The 19,032-nt window shown below is 34.1% G+C and overlaps 1 protein-coding gene across 2 annotated transcripts; it reads right to left on the bottom strand.

Annotated features, from left to right (window-relative positions):
* Positions 1-11,658: 11,658 nt before the first annotated feature.
* LOC131661266 (uncharacterized) lies at positions 11,659-17,207 on the bottom strand. 2 transcript variants are annotated; one of them, XM_058930736.1, is made up of 6 exons: positions 16,817-17,205; positions 16,434-16,734; positions 13,498-13,656; positions 13,071-13,366; positions 12,438-12,567; positions 11,659-11,880 (listed from the first exon to the last, which is right to left on the bottom strand). In XM_058930736.1, exons 1-6 carry the CDS (start codon positions 17,012-17,014, stop codon positions 11,876-11,878), a joined length of 1,089 nt encoding a protein of 362 aa, XP_058786719.1. In that variant the 5' UTR covers positions 17,015-17,205; the 3' UTR covers positions 11,659-11,875. The 2 variants fall into 2 exon arrangements, with proteins under 2 accessions (XP_058786719.1, XP_058786718.1); XM_058930735.1 differs by lacking the exon at positions 11,659-11,880 and having other exon boundaries at positions 11,930-12,567; positions 16,817-17,207.
* Between the last annotated feature and the right edge of the window lie 1,825 nt (positions 17,208-19,032).

Raw genomic sequence — 19,032 nt, 5'->3', positions numbered from 1 at the left:
ATGGAGTATTTCATCTATATTAAATTTAAGAAAATTTCTTTACCCACCTCCCTATGGGTGGTCACCTCCTGCGAAAAACCAAAATTACCCCTGCTTCGGAAGTTCATTTCCGAAAGCGTGTTTTTTAAAAAAATTGACTTACTTCGGAAGTTCATTTCCGAAACAATTATTTCGGAAGTTCACTTCCGAAATACTGCGATTTCTGCAGATTTATCAAAACACTCCCCCTCCCCCAATCATTTACCCTAAATCAAAACAAAAATTGGCAGAGGCGAAAATTTGTGCAAACAGAATTCCAAAGCTGCATCAAGGCTCCAATCACACTACTAAACAACATTCAAAAGCCCTCAATCCTAACACTTTGTAAGTTTTGAAATTTTTAGATCTATTATTCAAATGCATGTTATTTAGGGTTTTAATTGCATAAATGATATATGGCTAGGTTGTTAGTAGTATTTAGGTTGTTTAGAAGCATTTTGATTTGGTTTGAAGGTTGATTTAGGGGTCTGCCATGGAAGTTGCAGGAAATTGCATCGCAGGGGTGTTTCGGAAGTTCATTTCCGAAAACACCTCCATCCCAGTTTTCGGAAATGAACTTCCGAAATATATCAGAAGTTCAAATTTTTTTGTTTTTTATTTTGTCTCGCATATTAATCGATTTCAATTGTTTACAGGAACATGTCTTCTAGAGAGGGCGCTAAGGGAAGAAAGGATTCTTCAAAGAAAGAGGTGAAAGAGGTGAAGGAGGTGAAGGAGGTGAAGGAGAAGAAGAAGGTTTCGACCGGCTCTACTTCTCGTTCCCAGGGGGCCCGGGGCCCGGATGCTCAAGCTCAGTCTTCAGGCGTGAGAGTCGTGATCAACGCTGATGGTTCTGAGACTGAGTGGGATGAGGATTGGTATAATTATCTTCATTCGGAGGAGTTCGCTCGTCGGGAAGAATAACGTGTTTTTTTTTGTTTGATGTGTATTTTGTAACGCTCGTCGGGCAGAATAACATGTTTTTGTTTTGTTTTGTTCTGATTTCGGATTGTATCGCACAGTGTATTTGTATTGGATTTATCATGTTAGTTTTTGGAAGTGGTAACCGGGGTCGGAACATATGACGGATGAGGTGGATGTCTGGAGGAAGTAGAACTGGAGATACGTCCACCACGAGACAAAGTAGCCAATCAATGTAAGCTATAGTTTATGATTATCATCTGGGGACGTCATTTCTAAAAAATCAAGATTAAAAATAATAAGATTTTTTTTCCAATTTTTTGTAATGACGTCCCCTGATGATAATGATAAATTATAGCTTACATTGATTGGCTCCTTTGTCTCGCGGTGGACGTACCTCCGGGTCTTCTTCCTTCGGACATCCACCTCCTCCGTCATATGTTTCGGCTCCGGTTACACCTCCTCCGTCATTTGTTACTTTCAGTTGTACGTATTTTTATTAAAATAATAAATAAACCTTTTGAAATTTGGAAGCCTTTTTTTCTCCCCACCACTCTCTCATCCCCACCTACCCGTGTTTAACAATATGTAACTTTAATTTTATGTAATATTATCGTTGTAATTTTCACCCGATTAAATAAAGCGAATTGTTCATTTTCTTCTGTCCAGACCTATTTTCGGAAGTGCATTTCCGAATTCCTCCAAGGGGGGTGCGCTCGGAGATGAACTTCCGAAACACCACATTTTCTGAAAAGTGACTTTATTTCGGAGATGCATCTCCAAAATCAATATTTTATATTAAAAAAAACACGTTTTCGGAAGTTCATTTCCGAAAACACCTTTTTTCCAAAAAAAAGTACCGTTTCAGAAATGAACTTCCGAAACAAGGGGTATTGTGGTAAATTCACCAGGGGTGGGCAAGAAGGTTAGGAGGTGGGTGAAGAAAAAACCTAAATTTAATCATTTTGAAATGACACCAAAAACCAAAGAATTTGAAATTTCTCTCATGTTCATAGAATTTATTTGTTATTATTATTTCTTCAAATTTTACAAATTGGTCCTCATATTTTCCAAAATTATAAAATTGACCCTAAAAATTTTCAAAAAATTGCAAATTGATCCTTAATAATTTTTAATATTTACAATTTGGTCCTTCAAATTTTGGAAAATTGCAATTTGGTCCCTACTTTTCAATTTTTTAATTTGGTCCAAAAAATTATATTTTATAAAAAATGACCCCAAAAATCTAACAATGAATTACCTTAATACTTCATCCGAACAAAATAATTTAAAATGAATAGATTTAAATTGAATCATTTGAATTGCTTTGAATTTTAAATTCCTTTAAAATTTCTAATTACCTCATCCAAACACACCTTAGAGATCATATTTATAAACTTTTTAGAATAATATGGACCCAAGAAATCTTACCTTACTATCAGTGTATATTTCGGAAATGCCAATGCGAAATAAACAATAATGCGAAATAAGCAAATGCAAAGTAAAGGGGCAACAACGACAAGTTTGACGTGTCATCTCCAAATCCATCGGGTGCCTCTGATGCCTTGGGTGCCAGAGTAGGTGACACATGTATCATATGGGAAGACAGAGACGAAGATGCAAGAGCCCTAGAAGTTGACGCATCTACATCAATCAGGCTAGAAACGAAAAATGCCGATGATGATCGAGCTATATCCCTCATAACTGATGAATGTCGTGCAACTTTGTCGTGCCTCAATCTATCTTGATTATTAGCCATATAATGCATAAAAGTAAACCACACAAACATTATACATATGAAACATAATGAGGTGAAGCAAAAAAAATGCAGGGTGATAAATTATGGGGATACATCTATGAATTCTGGAAATTATAACGCTAGAAAATTTTGGAGATGCATCTCTATAAGTTTTTGCAACTCAGAAGAATATTCATGGCGAAAATACAGTTCATGCCAACATCCAAATAATGCATTGATCATTTAACTACCTAGCAAACACATTGCTCATTTAAATATTATTTCTAAACTATATATTACATAACCTTATGCTCAATTTCTACAAATGTATATAAAAATCAAACAAGTTTAGAAAAATAAAAACACATACCCAATGTGAGTTTAGTTTGATGTTGAGTGAGCTCTTTGATGGATTTGATGTTGATGGAAAAAGCTTTGAAGTGACTTAAATGAGTTTGAGAGAATACGAGTTGAAAGAATTTGAAACTTGAGATGTTGAGAGTTTGAGAGAGTATTTTGAGAGATGGGGAAGAAAAAAGGGTATGGCGCTCTTTTGATTAAAACAGTGTTTGGAGATGAATCTTCATAAATTATACGGAGACGTATATCCGTATTTTTTTACATGGCCTTAGAGTGTGTTTGGACGGAGCATTTTAACGAGGTAATGTAATATTTTGAGGAAATTTAAAATGATTTGCACAAAATTTATTGTTTGGATAAAAAAATGAAGAATTGTTAAAATGATGGAAATTTATAAAATATTTTATCTAAGTTAAATTTAATCATTTTGAAATGACAAAAAAAACCAAAGAATTTGAAATTCCTCTCATACTCCATAGAATGTGTTTGTTACTATTATTTTTTCAAAATTCACAAATTGGTCTTTATATTTTCCAAAATTACAAAATTGACCCCAAAAAATTTCAACAAAATGCAAATTGGTCCTTAATAATTTTTAAAATTTACAATTTGGTCCTTCAAATTTTAAAAAATTACAAATTGTTCCCTACTTTTCAATTTTTTAATTTGGTCCAAAATTTTTAAAGTTTATAAAAAATGAATGAATTTCAATTGAATCATTTAAATTGCTTTGAATTTTAAATTCCTTTAAAATTTTCAATTACCTCATTCAAACACATTCTTAGAGTCTAATTCATAAAGAATGTGTTTGATGTGCATTCAGAGATGCATTTTTGGATTCTAAAGATATTTTTTATTTTTCACGAGAGTGGTGAAATAATTTTTAGAATGCGTTAATTAAATTTAATATTAAATTACCGTTTTAGTTTGTTATTTTAATCTTTTTCAAAAATTAATCTCCTATTTTATTTTTAAATAATTTTGATTTTTTTGTTTTTTAATTTAAAAAATGTTGATGTGTGAATTTTTTTTGTTAACTTACGTGGACATTGTCATCTATGCAACTCCCTTTTATATGTCATTTACATTTCTTTTTTATTAAAATGTAAATATAAATCCTTGAGTTATTGTGTCACCACCTACTAACAACAACAAAAATCTTAATTTTGATAAGAACGATTGGAGACTAAAAAAAACTCATATTCTCAATCTTCGATTCTCATATCAGATGACACAATCTTTTAGGTTCTTTTTTACATTCTAGGTGATTTTCATCTAGGTATGGATGTTTTTTTTACCATATGGATTGATCATGATTCAGATTTCTTATCTATTTTTTTCTCATTGATTTGAGTTTATGGTGGATTCTAGGGTGAGTGCTCAATTAAGTCCCTCACCGGTGAATCAATTATTTGCACCGTGAGATTAGATGAACGGTTTAAATTCATCATAAAAATATATAGAACACGAAGAAACTACTGCACACAATTAATTCACCTCTCTGTCTCTTTGAGTTTTTTCTTTCCCCCTTCTTTCACGCAATTCCAATAAGGGATTGGAATGTTAATGAAACTAAAAAACTGAACAGACACGCACACACTTTTTCAATTACCTTTTCCCTTTCTCTTCCAATTCACAACTCCAAAGAAGAGTTTAGAGTTGTTAAAATTAAAGTTGTGACCATGATCAAATTCGCAGACACAATTGATTCTTTTATCTTTTCATTCTATTCTCATCAAAATTCTGCATTTATTATCGCCGCCGCTTGGACACCAACAATGCCAAACATCACCGCCCAAATAAGCTCTTCAACTATAACACTTTTTCTTCATTCATCTTTTCATTCCAGTGTCTTCAACTCTACTTAGTAAATCAAATCCTATATTTATTCCCAATTATATTCCTTAATGTTACTATAGATGCTGAACACTATTGGTTTTAAATCATCGTTTCTATGATTGAATTTGATATTTTTCACCTCTTTCACTTAAAAAAATACCATGAACTTTAAATCTAAAAAAGTTCATTATTAAATTAGAATCCAGAAAATAGTTTTCTATAATCCAATGGTTTTTAAACCCTTTGAATTGTTTGGAGTTAGTTAGAAATTTTTTATGAGGAAATTCTTAAAAATTCTAATTGGGGAGAACTTGATAATTTAAAAGTTTTTCTCGGTGGCAGTGTTTCCTCTGTTATTTGTATTGTTGATTGGGACTTAAGTTGTAGTTTTGGATAGTGGATTGTCACAAGGTTGAAGAGGTGTAGTACATTAGTTTAGATGAGAGTGGCTTTTAAATTTTAGAGGTTAAAGGTTTTGTATCAGACCACTACTATTTAGCTTGAAAATTTAAATTCGCAATGAAATGCAAGTGCTAAAGTTGGAAAATATCAACTGATATATGGTGAAATTATAGAGCATATTGAAGTGTGTAAGGTTCCTTAAACTTTTGTTCAATAGTTTGATTGGGTAGTCTCTGAATTTAAGTTCATTGTGTGAGGGGAATTTGACTGTTCAATTGCATAATATTTCTACATGACTACAAAATTTTCTGCTTTAGGGTGGTATGTACGTTATTGGGCTTCAAAAGAGCTTGTGCAGCCTTGAACTGGAGGTTGTTTATGTTTTGTCTAGCATGAAGTATTTTTGGCATTGTGAATGATAATGTTTCAACAAAAAATGATGTCTTTATTCCTCTCTTATTAGTATTGTTTTCAATTGTCATCTTTTAAAAACAATATTTGTTGATTTGTTGGAATACAAGGGGGTATTGCAAATTTGTTATTTTATGACATCGTTCAATATTTAATTCGGTTTAATATCATCTCAGTAATATAGGAAATCATTTATTAATATCAATACTTAACTAGTAGCCCTAATAAAATGTCAATTTGTCCATCTCCTCTGTCATTGTAGTACTTTCGATAGTTCATTCAAATAGGTCCAATTACCTTCCGGATCAACCAAATAGGTCCAATTACACTTCCCTGCAACAATAAACAACCCATAGACTAAGTTAAATGATTCTGATCATGTTATCATATACATGGCTACAAACTTAGTATAGTTGCTTGAAAGCAAAACAACAACAGAGATCTCAAAAGCCAAGCAGGCAAAACAACAAATATAATCTTCACAAAACTGATAAAAATATTAGCCCCCAAGCAAGCAAGAAACAATAGCAACACACACAAACTCATAGATATATTAAACGTGTTTAAATGAATCATGTTTTCTACGAACTAAATGCAAAATATATTATTAACAATTTGCTGCATCATTTTGTCAAAAACAGTGAAACCCTATCCTAAACACACCAATAACAATCCTTTGCAACATATTGTCAAAGGCATGGACAAATTTAATATGGGAGCAGAAAGAAAGATAAAAGATGCGTTCGAATTTAATTGAGAAATGTCAAGGATTAAGAAAGAAATAAAGGTAGGGAAGCAAGATACTTCAGAATCTATAATAATCCTGAAGAGAAAAAGGAAAGGGGAAAACTAATCAGAAATTTCAATCAAAGAAGATGAAGATTATTTATACGACAAAACAAAATGGCAGAAAAGCTAGACGACGGAGAACAAACATGAAACCCTTAAAGTTTAATTTTGAAAAGGAATAAAGGGTGAAAGATGATGTGAAACATTTGCCGAGTCAGTAATATTTAACTAGATTATTTATGATAATGTGTGACCAGATGTACATGCTCTCATTTTAAAATTTAGCAAATCTTGTCCATTGTTATAATCGAATGATTAAATTTAAATGACTCACTCGTGAAGCACTTGATAGGTGGTACACACTAGACTTCACCTGAGTTTATTGTCATTTAATTGTTCTGAGTGTCAATGGAAAATTTTTATTGCACTCATATGTTTCTTCACAGACCCTTGATAAAAATTCTAAAATATCCATATATGTTAGATATGCATCTTCGAAGACACAATTTTTTTAAAAAATGTGACTTCGCATATGCACATCCGAAGTTGCCATATTTCACACAAAAAAGAGTGATTTCGGATATGCATATGCGAAGTCACTTTTTTTTTTAAAATGGTGCCTTCGGAGATGCATATCCAAAATAAGTTGTGTTTTTTTTCAAAAAACGCAAACAGACACCCTCACTTTTTGCATTCTGTTCAAACACCAAATACTCCGTACAGCAACAAAAATCAAATTTTACCGAAAATTCTATTGAAGATTCACAGTCCACGACCTCCATTTAAGCATTCCAACTTCAACTCAAAGCTCAACCACTTTGTAAGTTTTCAATACTCTTACCTCAAGCTCAAAGTTAGAATTTATGGTTGTTAGATTTTAGGACAATGTGTAGGTTGATCTTATTATAGTTCAATGTTGGTGTTTAGATATAAAAAAATTGGATTTTGGATGAGTTAGGGCAAGAAATGGAAGTTTATCAAAAACGGTTGTTCGCAAGTTATTTCAGAAGTGCATATCCAAAATCCCCTCTTACCAGTTTCAGATATGCATTTGCGAAATGTGCTTTGAGTTGTTTTTTTTTTATTTTCAAATTTGTTCCATACTCTAACTGTAAATGTTATTAACCAGTGGCATTTTTTCAGGAAAATGGCTAAAAACCAGGCACTGACCGATCGACTAAGAGGGGGGAGGCCAACCCCGACAGCCTCGGCTCGGAGCGAGAGAGCCGCACATCAAGGACCGACTCGGGGACGGGGTCGAATCCACATGGAGGAGGTGCCTACATAATCCTCATATGCACCGAGGAGTCGCCTGTCTCGGGCGTCTTCCTCTCGTGAGGTTACTCAGGAGAAGGTACCCGAGCACAGTGAGGTACTTTAAGAGGAGGTTCACCCTGAGCACGACGAGGATGCTCAGAATGATGTTCATGATGCATAGGAGGGCAGCTACCTAGGAGGGCCTTGAGACACGTCCGTCTTTATATACTATCACGACCATGTTGTTCGACATATTTGGGATGGCGAGGTTGTTTTTTTATTGCACTTTTTAATTTAAACAGTTTATTAAGGTTCCAATAACAACTAACATTTTTTTTGTGACAAGAATGAATGCCCATAAAATCCGTGAATCATTCGCGAAAAATATTTGATCTCTTTAAACTACAAGCTCAGCGGTTTAATGATGTACCAGATATGTTACCATAAGCCACGACATGCAGGGGGACATTTGTCGAGAGGTGGCACAAAGAGACGTCATCTTTCCACTTTCCTGTTGGGGAGTTGATGATCAACCTCTATGACGTTGTCTGTCTACTCCACCTGCCTATCTGAGGGAGGTTATTGGATCATTTTTGGATACAGAGGGTTGAGGTCATCGAGTGGATGGTGGTTTATTTTGGTATGGACGCATATATGGCCGATTATGAGTGCAAAACAACGAATATGGCGCATGTTCGGTTCTCCAGCATGAACGAGCTTTATGAGAACCACTTGGTGGCGGCACCTGAGGCCGAAGATGAAGGGGATGTGGTTTTTGTTGAGTACCACCGAGCTTGTGCTTTGCGGTGTTGGTTCATGTTCTTGGTTGGCAAGTTCCTCTTTGTGGACAAAAGTGCAACCTACATGGACGTGACATACCTCCGGTACGTTATGGATTTGAGTACAGTTTACAAGTGGAACTGGGGGCCGTCATTAGGGGTGTACATGGGCCGGTTTGGATTGGGTTTGGCCAAACCCAATGTCCAACCCATATTAGACACTCCGGTTTGGGTGATGTAAATTAACCACCAGTTACATTAATGGGCCGGTTTGGGCAAATCCACTATTTTTCGGGTTGGGTTGGGTTGGATAGTGGGTTGTCCAAATAATTTTTTTTGTTTATTAACATTAAAGAACTAAATGATGAGTTATCATATTTTTTTTCATAAAAATTACTCAAAATTTGTATCTTCTTAAAAAAATTAGATAATTTATTTTCACTATCTTTTAGCATTCCATAATAATAAATAATAATATCAACTAATAAAAATTATTATAAAATACTAGCAACAAATTCAAGTTGCATGAGATAAAATTGTATTAGCATTAAAATATCCAAAAAATGAAACATTCAAAATTAGTTAGTGTCATGGTTCATTAAAATAGTAAATGTTTAGAGACTAAAATTACAATTTCTAAGTTAATATTCATCAAAATTATTAAAATTGTAATAATAAATATTTGATTAGTGGGTCAATGGGTCTTTTGAGTTTGGGTTGGGTTTTACCCGAAATCCAATTTTTTAAATGGGTTTTTTAGTTTTGAAACCCATATCCACCCAATTACCCGACCCAACCCACTTTTGTGGATTTTTTTTGGTGGGTTTGACCGGATTTTGTGGGTTGACCCAACCCATGTACACCCCTAGCCGTCATTATGGTATACCTATACTAGAAGTTGAATGAAGCATGCAACTGGAGGACTAGACAGTTGACTGACTCTTGCACACTCCTGACGGTACTTTTCTTTTTAATTATATAACATTTTAATATGTTATTTGTTAAATTGTACTAAAATATTTTCATAATTGTGTTTCAGAGTTGTATCATCTCTTACTTCCACTACATTCATGCCTATGATTATGTTCCGCTGTACACTGACGCCATGCCTAGGGTTGCACGATACGTCCTCCAAAAGGGGAATCAGAAAGTGGGATCATATCAGGTATACCTCGATTGTACTGCTCACTATGACATAACTGAACGCCTTTCCGTGATTATTAGGAGGTTGTCCCCTTCGATCACATGTCGTTATATTCTGGATGGTTGGCATGTGGGACCAACACCATGGTCGAATATTTGTCGGAGCGGTGCATCAGACAGTTTGGACGCGTACGGATAATACATTGGTCTCCATTTGTGGGTGCTCCCGACACTATTACCCGTTGAGATCTCACTGCCATCTTTCAGGATTGGGAGCATCATTTGATGCTAGAGGAGTATCTCCAGAGTTGTCATTGTGTAGATGGATATGTGACATGGTTTTATCAAGTGGAATATCCTATCATGACATTTGATGCTCCAGGGCGTTCACCTAGGACATCTCATAAGGAGCTCTTGGAGAATCAGCAGGCCGAGGATGACTATGCCACTGATCTCCTACCGATATGTCAGCGAATACAATTGATTGAACATGAGGCATTGGACAGAGGGATCATTCAGGAGAGCGGTGCAGAGGCGGTTGCCATAGTGCAGAGGATGATCAGTGAGACGTCTAGTGCGACGATGTATAGGAGGCAGTGGAGGTTGCAGGGGTTAGGATTAGGCATACTCAGTAGTAGTAGCCTATATTTTATGACTTGTTTTTGGTGTTGTAATATTTCTACATTTTGTACTTATTAGAATAACGATTACTATATTTTGATATTTTATTTTAGTCTACGTACTTTTTATTTCCATTACATTTTTTCGGATAAAAAGGTATTAAATTTAGTTATTACGATTATAACAATGTAATTTTGTAGTTTTTTTTCAAAAAAAAAAACACAAAGCACATTTCGCATGTACATATCCGAAACTGGTTTAGGGTGTTTTCGGATATACATATCTGAAACATTTTTATTTAGAAAATATTTGAAACATCTTAAAATGTGAAAAATGTGCCTTCGGATATGTATATTCAAAAGATATTTCGGAGTTTTCAAATATGTTTTTTATCCTATATGGGTCAAATGAGAAATTTCCTCAATGTTGATGCCTTTGCGAAATTTAATTATGTAATCTATTTCAATTGCCCATATCTATTATTTGTTTAGACAATTTTTCTTTGCACCTTTATATTTCCCTCAAGGTCTTTGGCAAAATTCTAAAAAAATTTAATGATACATCCCTAAACGCACCAAATCTCATTTTTTTTTGCAAAAGTTTAGTTTGGAAATACATGGGTGCGTCCGAAGACGTATCTCTGAATTCACCGAAAAGTATTTTCAAATTTGCATAGACGCCCCCCATATTGCCAATGAGAAATTGCTCTTCTTTATTCTTCTCCTTAACAACCCATTAGCAAAGAGATTGTAAGCTGGTTAACAACCCATTAGCAAAGAGATTGTAGATAAGAAAGAGAATAGAGAATGTGGAAGAGGAACCATGGAAAACAAGTTAAATTATGCACTAATAAATACTAATATTTTGTCATTAAATTCTATTGACAAACAAGTTAGAGAATTCCATGCTTACAAGTTACAAGACAATTTATACCCATTTTATTTAAATGTTCCTGTAGTTTTAATATTTAAATATAATTTTAAAATAATTGATGTTTTTTAACCCCCAAAAGTTAGTCAATTTATACCCATTTTATTTTATTTAAATGTTCATGTAGTTTTAATATTTAAATTTAATTTTAAAATAATTGATGTTTTTTAACCCCCAAAAATTAGTCTAGTGATGGAGGCTTGAATCTTTAGAGTGTGCTCCTCTCAAAGTCCTAAATTCGAATCCTACTAAGTGTTAACAATCCTTGTGTTAGGTCAGTCCATTCAGAGCAGAACTCTGGCTTTAAACGGGATCCTCGCTAGTAAACGGTGGGATTGGTCCTCATGTTTTAAAAACACTATAACTCATCATTATTTTCCAATCTTACTCATAGTTGTAATTAAGATTTCTTCTTACCTTTATATTGAAAAACTAGAATTCACGAAATAATTTCAGATAAAAGTATCGGTACTTGTATACATTTATGTACACATCAATTATACAATTGTTTAATACAATATGTGTGCAAAAAACTCAAATTACCCAAACATAAAGAGTGAAGGGAGTGACCATGACACACCCACTCCAACGCCAGTTATTTCCCCCACATCTCAATCATTGATGAATGTTGGCAACTTGATAACTGCATTGTCTTGGTGAATCTTAGCTACTCTGTTAAAGTTATTGGACATTTCAGTGTTAGATCCAATTATATCACTCAAGGATTAAATCATATAATACAGCAATGGAGATGAACTTTGGGTAGTATTCAAATTAAGTGTTCTTTGAAATGAAGCGCACCAACAAGGACCGAAAGTAAGTGTTCTTTAAAATTATTTCCAGATTATAGTTTTTTTTTTCTCCATCACAAATCTTTAACAGAGCAAAATGGAATGTCTGATTCAGCTCTATCCTTGACCTTGAGTGATACAATATTACAAGTTCGGTGTAACAGCAAAAATATAAATGGAACCACACATAACAAAATGCAATATGCAATAGCCAATCTTGGCACTAAAATAAAAATTGTATATCATATTATAAATAATACATTATCTAGAACTAGTATAACTAAGTAAGCTACGTCTGTAGTAATTATAACTTAATAGAGCTGTAGAAGAATGCTCAAAAGAGAAATTCAAAATTTTAAGGATCCTGGGAATCTGGTTGGCTAATCATACGAGAAATTATAACTTTATATAATTCATTGATTGCAGCTTGATAATCACCTGAATCAACAGGAAATGTCCGTCTTGATGATGACTGTTGGTTCAATCCATCGTATTCGTTTGCAGCAACCATCGTCCGGGTAGTGGAGAGGGCCTTTTCCAAATCTACCTGTGACAATCGTCTAGGTGCCTAAAACACGAAGGAAAAAAACTGCTCAGTAATTTTCATCTCCAGGACTAATGATATGAAAAAGGCACTGAGAAGGCCAATTAGTTAACAAGAATAAACAAGAAACAACAGAAAAAAAAATATTAAGTAGATCTCCAGCTCTTGTTTTTTCTGTTGTTTTTTCTATAGAGAATGCCCGAATTATGGTACTTGCGGCAACTGATCTCTAACATTAAAGTAATTGCAATCAGTGACTAGTCATTTATAACATACATGTTATTTGGGTGGAGAGTAGTTTAGTTTCATCTTCAAATAAAACAGACACACTCAAATTGACTTATTTTTCTCTCTTCACATAGCAGAAATTGAAACGCTTTCCAGCCGAGGTAGCCCGTACAAAACATATTCACTATTTTGAGAATGTAAAATTATAGCAGAGAAGAGCGTGAAAGAGAACAGCATATTATTGAGAATGCAAAACTATAGCATAGAAGAGAGTGAAAGAGATTGACAGATATACTCACAGGAGATTGTTTCCCTTTCTTCTCATATTCCAGGAGTTCTCTAATAGGAAAATAGGCGGCCTTCTGACAAAGATCAAATAGATCTGAACCAGTGTAACCCTCGCATAAGCTAGCTATATAATCGAGGTCTATGTTATCTTCAATCCTCTCACCCTTTAAGATGATTTTCAATATATCAGCCCTTTCCTTCTGGTCAGGAAGTCCAATTTCAAAGGATTGAGGAAAGCGCCGAAGTATTGCTTCATCAAGTTCCGAAGGACGATTAGTTGCCGCAAGTACCATAATTCGGGCATTCTCTATAGAAAAAACAACAGAAAAAAAATATTAAGTAGATGTCATTATTAACAAAATCTGCATCAAAATTGTCAGTTGTAAAGAAAGTTTATACATTAAACAAAAACTACAAGACAACTGCTATAAAACTTACGGTTGGTAGTGAATCCATCCCATAGAGCCATGAACTCAGTTTTCATGTTTAACAAAGCCTCGTGATCTGATTGACGACGCTGACCCAAAAAACTGTCTACTTCATCAATGAATATGATGGCAGGCTGAAGCTTATAAGCCAAACTAAATACAGCAACCACTGCAGAAGAACAGCAACTTATTAATGATAGACCAAAACAAAGAACCGCATTTAAAACAACAAACATAAAGCAAATCGATTGCATAAAAAGTTAGAAACAATTCTAAATGAAGTATAGTTACATAAGCCAAGATGCCCTCATTAAATATCCTAATGAAGAATTTCGCCTATGAGCGGAAGAACAACTTCAAGCCTCACAGATTTTGCTAATTTATAACAATTAGTGAATCAACAGGGGGTGGCCAGCACTTTACAGATACACTCCTCAACGAGGAATACAGAAGGATGAAAACCCTTATACTCATTCTATAACTGGAATTAATTGTACCATTTTAACCTTACTTGAAACCACTTCTCATAATCACTTCTTTCAGAAAATAGTGTATTACTGACTGATTTCACTTCTTAGCAGCTAAAAAGTTTCCCTGCTATTTTGAAGGGACCCTCGTGCAATAAACTCATTTTCCCAATACAAGGTCACTATCATCAATCTGAGAACAGCAAGCTGCCATTAGATGACCAGATGGCCTTATCCATCAAACAAACTGAGACAATGGTTTAAAAGCACTCAATAGTATGGATATGTTAATTTAAAATAACATCCACACTCCGCAGTATAACTTTGAAGCACATCAAACAAAAAGTAGCCGGTTTTATAGCAGAAAAAGTTAATAATAATAATATTGGCATGGGACATGCATACAATACAACACAAAAATACAAGAAAATAAACTCATAAATATGGAACAATATACCTGCAATATTGGTCAAAGAATTAAAACAAGGCTAATACTGAAATATAGATTTGTAGTATGACATTAAAAATTAAAAATTGCTGTGAATCTTTTAAACATATGCATGATTTTGGGGATAACTTTATAAGCATCAGTTGTTTCAACAGCGGATTGCTAAAATTCTGCAATGCAATAGTGATATAGCACCACTACAACTATTTGACAATATTTTGTACTAAATAGCATATTGCAGAACAATAGTGGTTTGTCCAATCCAAATTCCGCTACGCCATTGCGGCTATTTCACAACATTGATGAACATTAATAATACATTGCAAATTCACTAGAGATTGAAAACTCAGAAGATTACACGAAGTATCATCATTTTTTTAGATGTTCTTAAAAGTTCATTCATAGAAGCAAGAAGTCAATAAGATTCATCATGTTGAAATTGACACAGAATATCTGTCAGATAAACACTTCAATATAGGATTTGCAACCTTATAGAAAGAAGTGGCTTGATACTTATACATTGAAACAAAAGACGGGTACAACAACTAGCCAACTACATGACATTGACGACAAAGACTATTTTCAACAACCACATCAAAGAAAGTTAACACTTTTTCGACTAATAAAACATGGCAAAAAAAATTTGGTCCAAGATCACTTATCTTCAAATTAAGGGATACTAATATAATATAAGGTTTTAACCTACTATTACTTCTTCAAATATCTTCATTCTCTTTAGAGGCTAATTGCCCTACGTACTATCATAATACATGATCAGAACAATCTTGCATGTACGATATAAGTACTCGTATTGGCGATTTTCTGCATAAATATTTGTAGTTCCACCCTAGACAATGTATTAAGAATGCTGGCTTATATTTTCCATTTTGTTGCTGTGTCTCAGTAATAGGGTGATCAAGCATAGAGATGAAGCCCCCCACAATGGCATATTATGCAAAGCAGTTTTTTGCTGTCTTGGGAACTGTTATGCATGGCAGTCATGAAAATCCAACTTACACCATGTCACATGTAACCCATTGGACCCTGGCAGTTACCGGACCACTTCCAACAGCTAACATGGCCCATGGGTGCCTGCCAGTAACAGTAAAGCATATCTCTTAAAGGAAATATTTGATTTTGATGAAGAACAACTACATGGAACGAGAGCGGGGTTTCTATACAATGGATCAGTTTCTTTTACCTAATGGACCAAGTCAAAATAAGTCATAGTAACAAGATTGGTGAACAAGGAGAAGAGGGAAGGTCCTATCAACTAACCTTTGTTTTAGGACATATTGGATCGGTCCAAGCAAATGGAACAGATGTGGCCATTCTCTTATTTTCTTATGGCAATAGGTTACAGGTTCAGGACAAAAGTGCTTGTTATGTTAAAGCTTTTATATTACAATCTTAAGGCCAAGGTTGATTTTGTGAAGATATAGAAAAAAAAGAAGTTAGAGTAATTACTAATTAGGATTAAATAGGTTTATTGGTAAGCTAAAGGAGTTAGGATGTATAATTAGGACACAAGGGGAGAGGAAAATAATTCTGATTTGTTGGTAAGTTAATGTAATTACTAAATAAAGCATTGGCTCTGTCGTTCGTAGTCGATAAGACTCAGAGGAGAGTTTTCTCTCCTATTCTAATTCTTCAATAAAGTGGTCTATCGTCTCAATTCTTTTCTAGAGTTCCAAACATTGCATCACGCTGTCCATTCAAGGTAATTCAGTAAACAAATTTCAAGGGAAATTTGGTTCTCCTACATTTTAAACTCAAGACTACAGCAGTATAGTTTGTGCTAAACTAAAATTTCCTTTTAAACAAAATAATAACAACTGTGTTGGAGCTGATCTAATCATATCTTACCAATGCAGAATGAATTATAGGTTTTGGTTACACCAGAAGGAATGCAATGCTTTTAGACCGACGCAGAGAAAGCATCATAAATTTTAGGGATGTTATTTTGCATACTACCATTTCATGGTGCATTAAAGAACTAAAGAACAATTCACAATAATCCAACAAACTTACCAAGCTTTGAGGCATCTCCGAACCATTTGCTCATGAGGTTGGATATCCTCACATTAATAAAAACCGCTCCGGACTCCCTGGCAATAGCTTTGGCAAGCATGGTTTTCCCAGTGCCGGGAGGTCCATACAACAGAACCCCCTTTAATGGTCCAAGGAGCTTGCCATGCGAAAACAACTCAGGGCGTTTTAAGGGTAGAATAACAAGCTCAAACAAAGTTTCTTTAATAGATTCCAGTCCCCCAATGGAGTCAAACTCTACATCAATGTGGTCAGGATTTATAACATCGCCTGCTATTATATCCTGTACACAATAGAAATCTATTACCCTAACAACAACAAGAACAAGAAACCCTAATCCATCAAAGAAGTGCGCATTTTGGTACCTCATATTGATCTGTGTGAATGAGGGGACGACCTAGACGTCTCGCAATGGCTTTCTTGTGTTCGAGAGCTTTCTTGGAAGATTCACGGTTGGGGTCTAAGTAATGGAGACCTGTGAATATTACCAAACAACTCAACGCGGCGCTTGCGGCGTATAGGAGAAACTCTTGCATGTACTTTCGTTCTGATGAACCCTTCATTCTCTTATTCAGCGATGGAGATTTATGAGACGATTCAGATAGGGAAGGGGTTAATCTATGGTTTCTTTGTTAGTTCATTTAATTCGCAACTCTCTTTGGATCAGAGAGGGAAGGGGTTCCGGTTAGAAGAAAGAAGAGAATCCCCAATGCTTGGAATTGCGGATGACGATTGAGTGAATTTCGAATGGTTTTTTTTTTGGGGCTGGGCTGGTCGGTGATAAAAAATGCTGTTGGGCTTCAATCATATGCATCGACGGGTTACTTTTTCCACACCCTTGTGAAAAACTAAAACCACATTTGGAATACGAAAATGTATTTCTGGATGAATTATTGGCTGGTTCGAATATTGCATGTTGTTCCAAGAGAGATCTTTGTCATGCTCCTTCCACTATGGCTCACATAGATGTAGATATATATACTAGTTTCTTAATTATCTAGTATCGAATGAAGCACGGGGTATCGTAGCTCCTAGCAAATGAAGTTGTGCATACGAATACGTTTAGATGTATTACAAATGTCACATTCTTATATGACACTAGATGCATAGATATATTCACTTAGGCTAGCTCATCAGGAGATATTAGAGGAGAAGTAAGTTATGACAGATTATGTCGTTGATTTGTTACCTACATGTCTTCGAATTATGGATCTTGTGCGGGCGAGATATAGACAGAGAATTTTCATAAAGGACTTATGGGAGAGTCATTGTAGATGTCATTTTTACTAAGGCACGGACGTCATTACAGTACAGGAGGCAACAAAGAAACAAGGGAGTCTGACATATTAATATTTGTATTATAGATAATATTATCGTTCACAATTTATTTTGATTGTATTATGAATTCAGGAATGATTCATTTATATATGACATCTTCATCTTATTAGACACGTGTATGGTTTAATTTAAATATATATATATATATATATATATATATATATATATATATATATATATATATATATATATATATATATATATATATATATATATATATATATATATATATATATATATATATATATATATAGGGGACGACTCAAGTGAGAACACTTGGTTATTATGAGAAATGAGAACAATGAATCACGACCATTAAATTTTGATTTTGTTGATTTTAATGGACTAGATTGGTTTTTATTTCTAATTTGATTTAAAATAAATATTAAGGATCATAGAAATGAAAACCAATCTAGTCCATTAAAATCAACAAAATCAAAATTTAATGGTCGTTATTCATTGTTCTCATTTCTCATAATAACCAAGTGTTCTCACCTGAGTCGTCCCCTATATATATATATATATATATATATATATATATATATATATATATATATATATATATATATATATATATATATATATATATATTATAATACATGGTCTATGGGGGCATATCAAGTGAGAGTATTTTATAATGAGAGATGAGAGGAATAAATATTAACCATTGAATTCATCAAGAGAGAGAATGTTAATACATTAATGTGGCTATTAATTTCTCTCTCTTGATGAATCCAATGGTTGATATTTATTCCTCTCATCTCTCATTATAAAATGTTTTCACTTGATATGCTCCCCATGGCCTATTACATCGGCGCATTTATAAAAATATGTCAAAATTTAATGCCTAAGATGAATACGGAAGTGTATATCCATATTGCAATATAAAGATGCATATATGGACAAAATTATGTCAAAATGAAGGTGTCTTAGTTAGGAATAGATAAGGTGCATATATGATGAATACAAAAGTGTGTCTCTGGACTAATTTTTGGTAAAAAGAGAGGTGTGACTTATTTACACATGTATTTGGTATGAAATTGGTGCATCCATAAATGCTTTCAGCTTCGTAGGGGCGTTTTTCGGATTTCTATAAGGTGCTTTTCCACCACCTAGGATGGGAGAAGTAACCTTCTGCCTCGATAAGTTTTTTTTTTTGGATTTCTTAATGCATTCTTATTGGTGCTCACACACCTCTATGAAAAAAATCATAAATGCCTCTCAAATACGTAGATGCATTTTC

The sequence above is a fragment of the Vicia villosa genome, linkage group LG3, assembly GCF_029867415.1.
Source record: "Vicia villosa cultivar HV-30 ecotype Madison, WI linkage group LG3, Vvil1.0, whole genome shotgun sequence".
Classification (NCBI taxonomy): domain Eukaryota; kingdom Viridiplantae; phylum Streptophyta; class Magnoliopsida; order Fabales; family Fabaceae; genus Vicia; species Vicia villosa.
Note: the sequence above shows the minus strand (reverse complement) of the source record. Positions and strands in the feature narration are given on the sequence as shown.

Excerpts from the sequence above, each read along its gene's own strand:
- LOC131661266 (XM_058930735.1), bottom strand. The coding sequence starts at position 17,014 with ATGAAGGGTTCATCAGAACGAAAGTACATGCAAGAGTTTCTCCTATAC. Across the intron at positions 13,367-13,497 it reads GGATGGATTCACTACCAACC|AGAATGCCCGAATTATGGTA; the intron begins GTAAGTTTTATA and ends TTTTTTCTATAG. Across the intron at positions 12,568-13,070 it reads AGAAAGGGAAACAATCTCCT|GCACCTAGACGATTGTCACA; the intron begins GTGAGTATATCT and ends TTCGTGTTTTAG.